The 14,497-nt window shown below is 35.6% G+C and overlaps 1 protein-coding gene across 2 annotated transcripts in view; it reads left to right on the forward strand.

Moving 5' to 3' along the window:
- Positions 1 to 14,497, forward strand: part of Abca5 (ATP binding cassette subfamily A member 5) — a 69,625-nt gene that overhangs the window by 42,707 nt on the left and 12,421 nt on the right. For both annotated transcript variants that reach the window (XM_060386475.1, XM_060386474.1), the window contains exons 21-28: positions 3,316 to 3,443; positions 3,856 to 3,993; positions 4,988 to 5,101; positions 6,744 to 6,914; positions 8,597 to 8,710; positions 9,047 to 9,181; positions 10,239 to 10,313; positions 11,515 to 11,606. In XM_060386475.1, coding sequence (XP_060242458.1) covers positions 3,316 to 3,443; positions 3,856 to 3,993; positions 4,988 to 5,101; positions 6,744 to 6,914; positions 8,597 to 8,710; positions 9,047 to 9,181; positions 10,239 to 10,313; positions 11,515 to 11,606 — 967 coding nt within the window. The remainder of the gene's footprint in view (positions 1 to 3,315; positions 3,444 to 3,855; positions 3,994 to 4,987; positions 5,102 to 6,743; positions 6,915 to 8,596; positions 8,711 to 9,046; positions 9,182 to 10,238; positions 10,314 to 11,514; positions 11,607 to 14,497) is intronic.

A 14,497-nucleotide genomic window follows, 5' to 3' on the forward strand; every position in this document is an offset into this window, starting at 1 on the left:
GTGCATGCTTTTGCTGTTAGAGGTCTCACATGAGGACCAAGCTGTACATCTGTTACGAATGTGTACTTCCCATGCATGCTCTTTGGTTGATAGTTCAGTGTCTGTGAGCCCCTATGGGCCCAGGTTAGTTGATTCTGTCGGTTTTCTTGTGTTATCTTTGAACTCTTTGGCTCCATCAGTCCTTCCTCCCCCTCTTCCACAATATTCCGTAAGCTCTAACTAATGTTTGGCTGTGGGTCTCTGCATCTGTTTTCATCATCTGTTAGGTGAAGCCACTCAGAGGACAGTCCCTCCTGTCTGAAAGTATAGCAGAATATCATTAATAGTATCAGGTTGGGCTCCCTTTTATGGCATGGGTCTCAAGTTGGACCAGTCATTGGTTGGCCATTTCCTCAATTTTCTTCCATCTTTCTTTCTGCACATCTTATAGGCAGGACAAATTTTGGGGCTAAAGGTTTTGTGGGTGGGTTATATAGTCACATTCCTCCATTGGAAGCCTTGCCTGGTTATAGGAGGTGGCCATTTTGGGTTTCATATCCACTGTTGCTAGGAGTCTTAGCTAGGGTCACACTCATAGATTATAGGGAGCTTCCCTTGTTCTAGGTTTCTGGCTTGTCCCAGAAGGGATCCCCCCATTTTTGTTGTCTTCCAGTTTTCTCTCCCTCATTCTCCCTGCACTTGATCCCTCTTGCTCCCATTCTCATCCCCTCTCCCTCTCATGTCTCTCCCTCTTTCCATCTCCCATGTCTACTTTATCTCCTCTTCTGAGTGAGATTCAAGCATCCTTTCTTGGCCCTACTTGTTAGTTCTTTGGGTCTGTGGATTGTAGTATGATTATTCTGTACTATATGGTGAATATCTACTTATAAGTGAGTGCATACTATGTTTGTCTTTCTGGGTCTGGGTTACCTCACTTAGGGTATTTTGCCTGCAAACTTCATGATGTCCTTGTTTTTAATAGCTGAGTAGTATTCCATTGTGTAAATGAACCATATTTTCTTTACTATTCTTCCATTAAGGGACATCTAAGGTGTTTCCAGTTTATGGCTATTACAAATAAAGCTGCTATGAACATAGTTGTACAAATGTCCTTGTGGTATGGTGGAACATCTTCTGGATATATGCACAGGAGTGGTATAGGTGGATCTTGAGGTAGAACTATTCCCAATTTTTTGAGAAACTGCCAGATTGACGTCCAAAGTAGTTGTACACCTTTACACTTGCACTTGCAATGGAGGAGGATTCCCCTTGCTTCACATTCTCACTAGCATGTGCTGTCACTTGATCTAAGCCATTTTAATGGGTGTAAGATGGAATCTCAGAGTCATTTTGATTTTCATTTTCCTGATGACTAGTAATGGTAAACATTTCTTTAAGTGCTTCTTGGCCATTATAGATCCTTCTGTTTAGTTCTGTACCCCATTCCCCCCCTAAGATTAATTTATTTACTATGTGTACAATATTCTGCCTGCATGTACACCTGCACACCAGAAGAGGGCGCCAGATCTTATTATGGATGGTTGTGAGCCACTATGTGGCTGCTGGGAATTAAATTCAGGACCTCTGGAAGAGCAGTCAGTGCTTCTAACTGCTGAGCCGACTCTCCAGCCCTTTGTACCCCATTTTTAATTTTTTTTGGTTTGTTTTTGTCCAATTTCTTAAATCCTTTGTATATTTTGGATATTAGTCTTCTGTTGGTGAAGATCTTTTCTCATTTTGTAGGCCGCCATTTTGTCCTTTTAACGGTATCCTTTGCCTTATAGAAGCTTGTCAGTTTCATGAGGTCCCATTTATTAATTGTTGCTCTTAGTGCCTGAGCTGTCAGTGTACTATTCACAAGTTGTCTCCTGTGTCAATGAATTCAAGCCTTTTTTCCACTTTCTCTTTTATCAGTTTGAGTGTATCGGTTTTATGTTAAGGTCTTTGATCCTCTTTGACTTGAGTTTTTTGCAGGGATGTGAGATATTTTCTGTGCCATGAATGTTCTACTACAAGGTTGGTGGGCTGCCCACCACAGATGCTCCACCCTAAGATAAGATATTTTCCCATTCCTGTGGTTATCCTCAGGATGTTCCTTGGGTATGGAATTGTTCCTGTAATTGATGATCTGTGGCCTAGTTCTTGGTACAGATGACTTTTTTGGGGGGTGGGAAAGTCAGGCCTGGTCCTCTCAACAGAAATGGATTTATTTGCATTCATCTACATGTAGCCTTTTTTCTTTTTCTTTCTTTCTTTTGCTTTCTTTCTTTCTTTCTTTCTTTCTTTCTTTCTCTCTCTCTCTCTCTCTCTCTCTCTCTTTCTTTCTCTCTTTCTTTCTTTCTTTCTTTCTTGTATTGTGTCTTGCTTTTGAAACTATACTCCCACTGCTTGTTAAAAATGAAGCCTTTATGTGTGTATAAATGTATATATATATGTTTATACACATGTATGTGTATATAACAAATTTGTGTATATACTACACACACACACCATTTTTTTTTTTTTTTATTCTCCAAGAGCATAGGTTACATGGTTACTTTACTTGTAGTGTAGCTTTTTTCTAGAGTACATAGCCACTTTGGTAAAGTTAAAAGATCAGTTAAGGTTCTTGGTTAGGAGAAAATTTTGTGTCACTTGGCCATTAAGCACTATTCTTTATGACATTCAGGACTGGCACTCAGTCTACCATATCATTCTTTTGTGAGATTTGGCTTTCTCTATGAGTCACATTTGTTCTGTTTTGGTTCCTGGCTTTTGTGATGGTAGAACAGGACTGGTCTGCTCATCAAACATGATGTTGTACATTTAAACATTGTTAGGATTAAAATCTTTTTGGTTTCAGGCCATTTTTAAACAATATAGGTAGAAGACCACTTTTGTGTTTGACTACTTTGGCACAATTAAAATTACTAAATAGGTTACTTACTTTTTTGTGATACTAATTTTATAATAACTCATTACTGTTATTAATATTTCAGTAGGCAGCAGGTGAAATTCACACAATTACTGTGTGCCAGGTGCTGCTCAAAGCCTTGTATGTGTATTCAGTCATGTAATTGTCACAGCCATTCTACTTTTAAAATAGTTATGCTATTCCTCCTTGACAGAGGAGGAAATTGAATCTAGGATGTTATTGTAACTTGCTTGAGGGACATACGGTGTAAGTAGTACAACTTAGATTTCAATCTTGGCCAGCTGGCTACAGAGCCAGTGCTTTTAACAACATCTAGGCTGATGAGAGAAGATCTCCTTGAAAGAGTACTATTCCCGAATGTTAATAAAAGTTTCTGTTTCTTACTTAAACTGATTTTTATTATTCTTCTTTTCTAATACCAGACTCAGATATCAACGATCTTGTTAACTTTTTCACATACCAGAACATAATGGTGACAATGTTTAATGACAGTGACTATGTTTCTGCTGCTCCCCACAGTGCAGCTTTAAATGTGGTACGTTCAGAAAAGGTAAGAGTGCTGCATGCATGTACTCATTTAACAGGTATAAGTCCTACAGTGGTCACTCTAAAATTAATTTGCTGAACTTAGCCATTAGTCATGAACTAGAGTCTAGTTTTAGGAATAATTATGTTTGTTTGTGTTAGTTTTTATGTCCTAGTAAGTAACTAGTAAAATTTTTAAATCTTATTTCACATAATATTTCTGCTAAAATGTCTGTATATTTTAAGCCACGTTAGCTTTAGCTGTCTTTATTTTTCCTATCACTTGCTGAAGCAGTTTTTCACCATATCTATTAAAATGTAATTAATTAAAAGATGTAATTGGGTCTAACAAGGTTAGTTAGCAAGAAAAGTTTGGTCCTTTGCAATATTAGTGCACTTATGTAAAGTATGTAATAACTCTTCTTTTTAAATTGTAGGACTATGTTTTTACTGTTGTTTTCAACAGTACTATGGTCTATTCTCTACCAGTAATGATGAACATCATTAGTAACTACTATCTTTATCACTTAAATGTGACAGAAGCGATCCAGATCTGGAGTACCCCATTCATTCAGGTAAGCAGACGTACACAAGGGTGGATTCATCCCTGGAAATCTCTTAATGTTAAAAGTGAATGTGGGGAGTTTAGGAGTCTCCAAGATTAGTTTGCATCAAGATCAGAGCAGCTTTACTTGATGCTGATAGGTTTGTGAAACAGTGATACATTAATTAGAGACCAAAAAAAATGAACATTGTGTCGTCTTTTTATGTGGTGTGTGTGTGTGTAATCTAGTTACTGAGATATTGAAGGAAATCTTGAGAAGTCACCTAGACAATCATTTTTAGTCTAAATAGAAAAATGTTGAAGGATAGGAACAATAAGATGGGCATGTACCATTTCTATATCTTACAATAAAAAAGGGACCAGGGCCAGGGTGTTTATTAGACATGTGGGCTGTTTTAATGCTGTGTACTGGCCCTGTTTCATAAGAATACCGTCTTACATAAAGAGAATAGAGACAGGCCAGGATTTTCTCTTAGAATGCTTACTTAGCAGGTTTGGTCTCTAACATGAAGGTCAGGGTGAACAAGGATAGAGAAATGGATTTGTTGAGAGTAGAGGATAATACCAAAAGCAACCTTCATCTCAGGTATTCTGCATTTGGATTTCAACTTCGTACTGGATTGCCTGAGAAAGTTAGTTGATTCCCTGACTCCTTAGGGTAACAAGGGACATGGAGTTATATAAGTTAAATTCTTCCTTGTCTGGGAGAAGTTCTTGATTCCCTAGGAAGATAGAGCTTTTCTCAAGGGTAAAAAGGAGGTATCAAGATTATATATGACGTTTGTCATGAAAGTATCCACACAGTCAATGAAAAGCACCAAATATCTCAGGTATTTCTTATCATTGCATCTGGCCGCTGGTGGACATGCTAATTGTGTTCACCCATGCTCATGTGATAGATATCATAATGTCTTTCTTTTGAAATTTAAATGTTCTTTTTGGATGTTCTAAGGTATTCTAATGTGATTCTCAGATTCATTTTCTATTTTGTATGTGTCTTTCAGGAAATTACTGACATAGTTTTTAAAGTTGAGCTGTATTTTCAAGCAGCTTTGCTCGGAATCATTGTTACTGCAATGCCACCTTACTTTGCCATGGATAATGCAGAGAATCATAAGGTAATTGGCCTGATAAAAAAATTACAGGTATCAGGCTTTGTCAAGCTTAGTTCAGTTGTTGGAATCCACATGGTGGAAGGAAAGAACAGATTTCTCCAAATTGCCATCTGATATCCACATATGCCAGGCACATGTGAACACACATGAGTAAATGCAAAAAAACAAAACAAAAAAACCACATTTTTTTAAGTTAGCTAAAAAAAAAAAAATAGGACTGGAGATACACCTCATTAATGAAGACACTTACTTTCCTTGCAGAAGACCCTGGTTCAGTTCTGAGTATCTGCATAGCAGCCCACAACTGCCTGTAACTGTAGGTCCAGGGAATTCTGTGCCCTCTTCTGCCCTCTGTCATCCCCTGCATGCATGCCGTGCCATAAACTCACATATACACACATGTACAAAATAAGTAAATATCTTGAACAATAAAAATTATAGCTATTCATTGCTGCTACTAAGAAGGGTTATATAAAAACCTGTTGGCTTCATAGAAAACTAAGAATATGCAATTTGGAAAGTGTCTTAATTACGTTTCTTTTGCTGTGATAAAACACCATGACCAAAAACGAGGGGGGCGGGGGGAGGAAGGGTTTATTTGGCTTATACTTCTAGGTAACAGTGAAATGCTGAATTAAGCAAAGCAAAGGAATCTAAACGCAGGAACTGAAGCAGAAATCATGGAAGAAAGGTGCTTATGACTTAGCTTACTTACCCTGCTTTCTTACACCTTAACCTGTTCTCTGTTTTTATGACTTATGTATTTCAAGAGCATATAAACGAGTTACAGTATGCATTTTGGATGGTTCGACTTTATTTTTTTACTACTGTAACTTCCTAGTACTTTCTTGAAATTCACGACATTTGTGTCAGCAGTCTCAATAGTTCATTTCCTTTTATTAACAAGAACAGTTTTAAGGTATGGGTGTACCATACATTGTATGACAAGTACTTGTTAAAAACTTCTGCACTGTTGCTTGGTTTCATCATTACAAACATAGTCACTATGAATGTTTGCATATAGTTGTATGAGCACTAGTGTTTGCTTGTATGTATCTGTACACTGCATGCTTGTAGTACTCACAGAAGCCCAAAGATGGCATCAGATTCTCTGAGACTTGAATTACAGATGTTTGTGAGCCATCATATGGCTCTTGGACTTCTGGATATGCATTCCACTTCTTCCTCTTAACTAATCTTTTATTTTTTATTTCCCATTTTTCACTCTCTGGTCTGCTCTTTGATATAATACTCTTAGTTAATATGAGTAGATAGTTTTAGAGGTGCTATAGATCACATGAATACTATTTTTAGTTATCAGGACTTGGGAAAGATTTAAAGACAGATTTTGAATATGAGAATCCTTTTCCATTTACACGTATTTCATTTATTTTTGCATACTTTTATATGAGCATGTTTGGCTACTCACTGAGGTCATACTCACCATTTCTATGTTATGTTTTATCTTATTTTGATTCTTAAAAATTTTGTTGAAATTGCGAAATCTCAGATGAACATAACTAAGGGCAAAATGAATGCAAAAAAGTTACATTTTTGTTTTGTTTATTAAATAAAAAGTTTTATAGTTTCATTTTTTATTTGAAAATGTTTAATATTTAAATAATTCTTCTTTTTTTTTTTTTAGATCAAAGCTTATACTCAACTTAAACTTTCGGGTCTTTTGCCATCAGCCTATTGGGTTGGACAGGCTGTTGTGGATATTCCCTTGTTTTTTGTTGTTCTGACTTTGATGCTTGGAAGTTTATTTGCATTTCATCGTGGACTGTATTTTTACCCTGTAAAATTTCTTGCTGTGGTAAGTTAGCATCAGTTGTGCTCACAGTATTTATAGTTAAATATTTCTTAAAATCTATTTATGTGAATGGGACAGGTTTAATAATATATATTTTCTTTTTAAAAGCACATGGTTTTTATTGTATATGGAACACTTAATTCAATTTTTACTACAAGTTTATATTTATCTTTATAAAGAAAATCAAATCACCATTTAAAAAAAATCCTTGAAGCTGTTGTGGTCTTTCAAGTAGACTAGTTGTTTGCATCAGGCACCTAAATATACCATTCTTCCTGTTCTCATGCCTAAACATTTTACAAGAAAGGAATTAGTTTTTGAAAAAGACTTGATTTAATAAATGTGTATGTGGGTGTGTATGTACAGGTGTATGTGTGTGTAAGAAGTCTAGGCCGAGGCCAGAAAGGGTGTTGCATCCCTCAGACATAATAGTTAGCAGCGTGAAGCCAGGCACAGTGGTGCACTCCTGTAATCCCAGCACCCTGGGAGGCAGAGGTAGGCAGATCTCTGTGAGTTTGAGGCCAGCCTGGTCTACAAAGTGAGCCCAGGATAGCCATGGCTACACAGAGAAATCCTGTCTCAAAACAAAACAAAAATAGCATTACCAGCATGTGCAGTTTGCCTGGCTTCTTACGATGGTACTGGAACCCGAACTCTAGTTCCCAACGAGCCATGTCTCGAGCCCTGGGAAAGAAACTCCTTCTAAATTTTAAGTTTGTCTGAAAATGTGAAAAAGATGTAGCTGACATTTCTGATCTGTGGAAATGTCTAGTTAAGTGTCTCTTTTGGTAAATGATTTTTAGTAGAAGAAAAGCAAAACAACAGAGAGCCACATATGAGGATGCTGGATGCAAACATTGTTTTACTAGAGATCGTTTGGATTTGCCTTACTAACTTCTGCTGAATAAAATAAGTTATACTCAAGTCAGACGTGGTAGTGTTCACCTTTAATTGTAGCCCTTGGAAGGCAGATGCAGAAGATCTTTCTGAGGTCTAGGCCAGCATAGGTGAGTTCCAGGCTAGCCAGGACTATATTGTGAGATCCTATCTCAAAATAAAACTAAACAAAAAACCCAACTAAAACAACAAAAAGGTTATTTTGACTGTGATGTGTTAAAATGGTTGTTAAGTACTGGAGAGCTGGCGCACCAACTAAAAGAACTTTGTTATTATTGCAGAGGACTTGGGGTCCATTCCCAACACCGTATAGTGGCTCTCTATCATCCATAACTCCAGTTCAAAGGGATCTGATGCCTCTTCTGACCTTGGACACTAGTCATGCACCCTATACACATACGAGCAGGCAAAGCTCTGCATATGCTAAAATAAATACATCTAAAAATTTAAAGAATGGTTGCTAGTATTTGAGAAATAGTTATAACTAGCTACAACTGGTTTTAATACTAAAATAATGAGATAATATTACTTGGTATAAAAATTATAAATAATGTTCAGCTTAAATTACTCAGAGTTGTATAAAACAGTAAACTAAAAGCATGATTTTTATTGGCTTAATAGAGTTTTGGATTGTAAATGTTCAAACAGCCACAATGACAGCTTTTAGGATGATTTGTTGAAGAATGAAATTTGAGAAATAAAATTACTTAATATTTTAATATGACTGACATTTGATGTTGTTATAAACAGTTTGTACTTTCATAGAAAAATGCATTTCTGATTTACAGGTTTTTTGCCTTATTGGTTATGTGCCATCAGTTATTCTCTTCACTTACATAACTTCTTTCACCTTTAAGAAAATTTTAAACACCAAGGAATTTTGGTCATTTATCTATTCTGTGGTAAGTCAAAGTTTTATACTATTTCAGTTTTTTAAGTCAGCCTGTGTAGCAGGCAGGCTTTGGTGATGGTAAAGGGTACAATGCTTCAAGAGTGTATGGAGAGAAGTAGGAGTCTCTTTCTGTGGGTGCATTCATCGTTCATCTCATCACCGCTCACAGTCTTTACAGCTGACAACCCATGTCAACGTATTGACACTTCCTGGCTTAGTATCATATCTGGCTGCATACTTTATTGGAGGATCAAAAGCATAGCTGATGCTGAGGCACAACTTGTAAATGAATTTATATGAGATTTTAAAATACTCTGTCACCTGTTTTCTCTTGTTTCCCCTTTAGACAGCATTAGCTTGTGTTGCAGTCACTGAAATAACTTTCGTTTTGGGATATGCAGTTACAGCTGTTTTTCATTACGCCTTCTGCATAGTCATTCCAATCTACCCACTCCTGGGTTGCCTGATTTCTTTTATCAAGGTATGTCTAGTAGATATTTCAGAAAATTTAAAGACTAAATATACATTCCTTAATCTTTGATGTCTTGTTTTTTTTTTTTTTTTTTTAATCTGCCATACAGGTTTTATTTTTATTTCTTGTATGTACATATGGGTGATTATTTTTGCAGTATCTCATGCATGTGTGTAGAGACCAGAGGTCAATCTTGATTGCTGTTTCTCATAAACCTTTGTTTTAAAATACTTTTATTAGCATATACTTGTAAAAGGAACTTTTATTCATCTACTTCAATTGTTGTCTTGGAGGCTAACTGTGTCCTTCTGCTTTCCAAGTCCACTGATGGGGGGGACCTCCTCCCCATTCATCTGATCCTATTTTATCATATCTTGGTTTTTGTACTGAAAATAGTAACAAATATAAGATTAACTGCTGCTGCTTTATTATATAATCAATATAGGGATTTAAAATAACAAATCTTTTCAAGTATGACTTCAGGGTATCAAAGGAGAAAAACTATGTTTACTACATGGCTTCTGAAGCTCAATTTGCTATGCATAATTAGATGTATGATCTGGTTTCAGTCAGTTTTATTTTTAGGAGTTCCTCAAGGATTAAGTAATGTATTGTAGTAGAAAGTGATGAGACAAAATTAAGTGTAAGAGGTTCCGCAATTCCCAGGAAAACATAAAGGAAAAAAATCAAGTTAATTTTGAGTGTAGAAAATTCAAGACATTTCCACCTTATTAGAAAAAATAAATAGTTGGGAGGAGTAGGGGTGATTATTATTAAACTACATTGTATGAAATTCTCAAAGAATTTATAAAACTTATTAATTAAGCAATAAATTCATATCTATAATTGATAGATAATTCTTTTTTCCCCCACTTTGGTTTAATTTGTTTGACTATACTTTGGTCTAGAAATATTTTGTGGCATAGAAGATTTCAAGTTAGATATAACACAGCTTATTAATAGAAACAACTTATTTATAGAGATCACATGTTTATAACTAAAAAAATATTAAACATCTTAAGTCTGAATGTCTGTGTAAATACATTATAAAAATGTTTTGTTTTAGGGCTCTTGGAAGAATATACCAAAAAATGAGAATACCTACAATCCATGGGATAGGCTTTTAGTTGCTATAATAATGGTAAGATATAACAATAACTGTTTTTGTTTGTTGTGTGTCCTCATGAGAGTATTAGTGGGGCTGGAGGGATTGCTCCTTTGTTAGAGTAATGGCTGCTCTTCCAGAAGACCCAGGTTCAATCCCAGCACCCACATAGTGGTTTACAGCTCTGACTCCTATTCCAGTCGATATGGTGTTCTCTTCTGGCCTTCACAGGCACCAGGTATTCATGTGGTATACATACATTAAAAAAATAAAACAAGACAAAACAATCCTCATATACATAAAATATAAAATAAAATTTAAAAACAACAACAAAAGGAACTGACAATGGACTGAAAATGCAATTGGTTACAAAGAATGTTTGTCTAGCATGTATGGAGCCCTTGGCTTGATCTCTAGCACAGTAACAACCAGGTGGGAGGATGTGGTGCTGTCATCCCAGCACTTAGTAGGTAGAGGAAGGGCAGTGAGAAGCATGAGCTCATCCTTGCCCCACTAGTGAGTTAGCAAAGAATGACTTGGTTCTCTGTGTTTTTATTATTGTTAGTTTTGTCCCATTAACATAAGGAACAAGCCCATCAGGTGTGTTAATACTAGTGAATCTGCATTTTTGTAGTAATACCTTTTGTTTTCCAATTATCCCCACTATACTGAACTTTTTTATGCTACTAATTTGATTTTATTATAACTGACTTCCTCAGAGGAAGAACAAATCCTTTTGGTGTTTGTGAGATTGGGCCTTAGATATCTTTGGCTGGCCTTGGTTTTATAATCCTTCTCCTTAAACTTCCTTAGCGCTTAGATTGCAAGCCAGTGACACTGTTCCTAACTAAGATTTTATGCTTGATTATATTTTGTAAAACTGTTAGCAAATGAATTTATAGGGGTGGAAATATATGAAGAATTATTTTACAGAAAATAACATTACTTTGTTGGCATTAAAATGTATGTCGGGGGTATAGTTACTGGAATAATGTAACTATTGGCTTACTAATAATGTAAGTAATGGCTTTGTGGATGTAAAATAAAGCCCGGGTTCACTCCAGCACCAAGAAACTAAATAAGACAAGTTATTTTAATTATCTTTATTATGACAAACACAAAACAGTTGGATTTTTCTCCTCTGATTTTGATAGAGAACCTAAGCTATGTAGTCTTGGTTCTGCTGGGAAATAAAAAAGATGATTTAGTCATAAGATATTGCATATTCTTTTCTTAGCCCTACCTGCAGTGCATACTGTGGATTTTCCTTTTACAACACTATGAGAAAAAGCATGGAGGCAGATCAATAAGAAAGGATCCGTTTTTCAGGTTAGTTTTTATTTTTTTACTTAAGTATTATGGTTTTGAAAAATTTATAGATTTGTACTCCATAATTTTAAATGTCAACATAATTTTAAAACAATTCCAGCACTCCAAAGTCACTGTATCAATAGTCACTTTCCTGCATTCCTTCCCATGCCGCTAGCCCTATGCAACTACTAATCTCCTACATCCATGAAGATTTCTTGTTCTGAACATTTCTTATTACTGGAGTTATATATAACATATAGTCATTTTTTGGTTTCATTCTTACATTCAATGTATTTTTTCCTTTTTTTGTAAAATAAACATTAATGTATAGGGTCCTTCACATGTTTATTGCATATTCATTCTGAATATTTATATAATACATACAAAACATTTTTTAAGAAAAGAAATAATGAAATATGCTTTAAAACTTAAGCCATGAAATGTGTTTTGAAACTTCAGTCACTAAAGACTGTGGTTCTGTTAAATACTTAAAATGAATTTAAGTTGTATACTTAGCAGTTTTTTTTTAACTTTATTGGGCACATTAATATTAAAAGAATATCAGATTGTTAGGATTTGAATTATTCCTTTTCTTTTTATTACATTTGTATTTATTTTGTGTGCATTTTTTATGTATTTTTTGTTTATGTGTGTGCATAAGTCATAGAGTGCATGTTGAACTCAGAGGAACGCTGGCAGAAACTGTTTTCTTTCTGCCTTGTGGGTCTTGGATTGAATGTAGGTCATCAGGTTTGGCAGCAGACACTTTTCCCTGCTGAGCCATTTTACTGGCCCAATAGTTGGGATTTGAAGAGCAAATTCTTATCTATGTCTTACAGTCTTACAGTTAGTGTGACTGTGGGAGGTCCCTCACCTACTCTGTAGTAGTACTTCATCAACTTCAAATCTTCATTTTGACAAGTAACACTGTAACCACCCTTTCATATGCTTGCCACTTTAATGTCTTCAAAGAGAAATGCCTATTTCTATTAGACTGTCCATTAGTATTTTAAAAGTTGGTCCACTGTATTTATATTGTAATTTTTTTAATGTATTTTGTATATGGATATGTAAATTGCAAGTATTTTCTCAGAATTATGTAGCTTCACTAGGTTATTTTAAACTGAAAGAATTTCACTTAGTGAAACATGGCTATTGGTAATAAATTAGTCTGCAGTTTCTCTTCTGTAACTCTCACATTTGTGTATTCTAAGTATTAATGTGTGTAAAAACACTAGACTCTTTAGAAAATCAGTGTGAAATACTTAGTAGCTTTTAGAGTTCTCACAATAGAATAGTAATGTATACAAACACTGGGCAGTTTAGATGAGTGTGTGATGCTTCCACTCTGTGGGCTTTCTTCTCACTTACTGCTTCCTTATCTGTACAGAGCACTTCTTTAGTTTTATGAGGTCTCACTAGTCAGTTGTTGGCCTTAATTCCTGGGTAGATGCAGTCTTATTTAGAAACTCATTTTCTACACCTAAATTTTGTAGCGTACGGTCCATATATGTTCGGCAGTTTCAGCATTTCAGGTTTCACCTAGAGGCCTTCGATCTCCTTAGAGCTTATTTTTATGCAGGGTGATAGTCAGAATTCTTACCCACACTGGCAGCATCATAAATGTCAGTGTCAGATTTCACCAGTAATTTTTCACATTCATGCTTCTCAGTTGTTTAGTCAGATTGGGCTTTTCTTCATAGGATTTCATATCCTGGAGCTTTTCCTTTTTTAACTGTGTATGGGGTAGTTCGTGTTTTTTATCTTTTCCTCTCCTTAATACTGCTTACTTGATTTATATTGTTTGTCAGTTTCATTATTCTCAGCTTCATATCTTTGTTATATCTGTTAAAATTATATTTTTATGAATAAAAATAACAAAGTAACTTGATTGTGGTATATGTTTAGTGTACAAAATCAGCTCTGTTTTGGTCCTAACATTTTTCTAGTTAATACTTGTTATTTGTTTTAATATTTACTCCAAACTTTCTTTGTATTCTTCAAATTCCGCAGTTTACCTTGCATCCTGCTTCTTAGTGAAATATTGCCATTTATCTCGGAAAACATAGTACTTAATTGTGGTGGTCTCAGCAACCTCCACAGCTGACAGAGTAATAATCTGCATGAGGCAAGAAGGAAATTCAGTTCATCAGTACTAATTAGGTGGTGTTGGTTCAAACTTCTAGAGTCTGACCTCGGCAGTTTATTTTACAAAGATTTAAGTACAGTACAACTTTGGAAAACAGTTTCCTGGTAACAATTATTTAAATTCCTTGTGCACGGTAAAGCTTAAGAATTGACTACATTGAAATTCCTTTGTAAAGTACATGTCACCTCTTCCATAAAGATGGGCTCCATAGTTTAAGGGCCTAAGGAACAGGTGTGGTCTACAGAGCTACAAAGTACACGTGACTTCTCCCCTAAGGGTGGGTTCTAGTGCGTGAGAAACAAGTGTTCAAGATAAAGGCCTAGAGAGGAAGACTGTGGTATAATCAAATTAGTTGGGTGGGTGGGTGTGGATTTTGGTGTGGCCTGTTCCTACAGATAGCACAGATTACCAGGCTGTTATCAGCACCCACCCTCTGCCTTCTGGGTAGAAAACAGGTACATATCTCTTTTCTGGAGGAGACAAGCCTGCATGCTTCACATTCCTGGTTTCCCTAGTGTTTATCTGTGAGCACAAGGACCTCATGCCTTCTATACTTAGTTGTTAATATTCATCTTCACTGACCAGCATTTTTGCCTTTTCCCTGTCCCAGAAGAAGAAATGACATTCTGTTCTGAATCATTTATTCCATGTACTTGAGAATGTTGCTGTCAGTTTTTTCTCTTTATCATTCTTCTGCATCATGTATGTATGTATTCATATGTATGTACATGTCTGTCTCTACCCCAGGGATCCTGGAAAT

This window comes from Meriones unguiculatus, chromosome 7, assembly GCF_030254825.1.
Source record: "Meriones unguiculatus strain TT.TT164.6M chromosome 7, Bangor_MerUng_6.1, whole genome shotgun sequence".
NCBI classification, from domain to species: Eukaryota; Metazoa; Chordata; class Mammalia; order Rodentia; family Muridae; genus Meriones; species Meriones unguiculatus.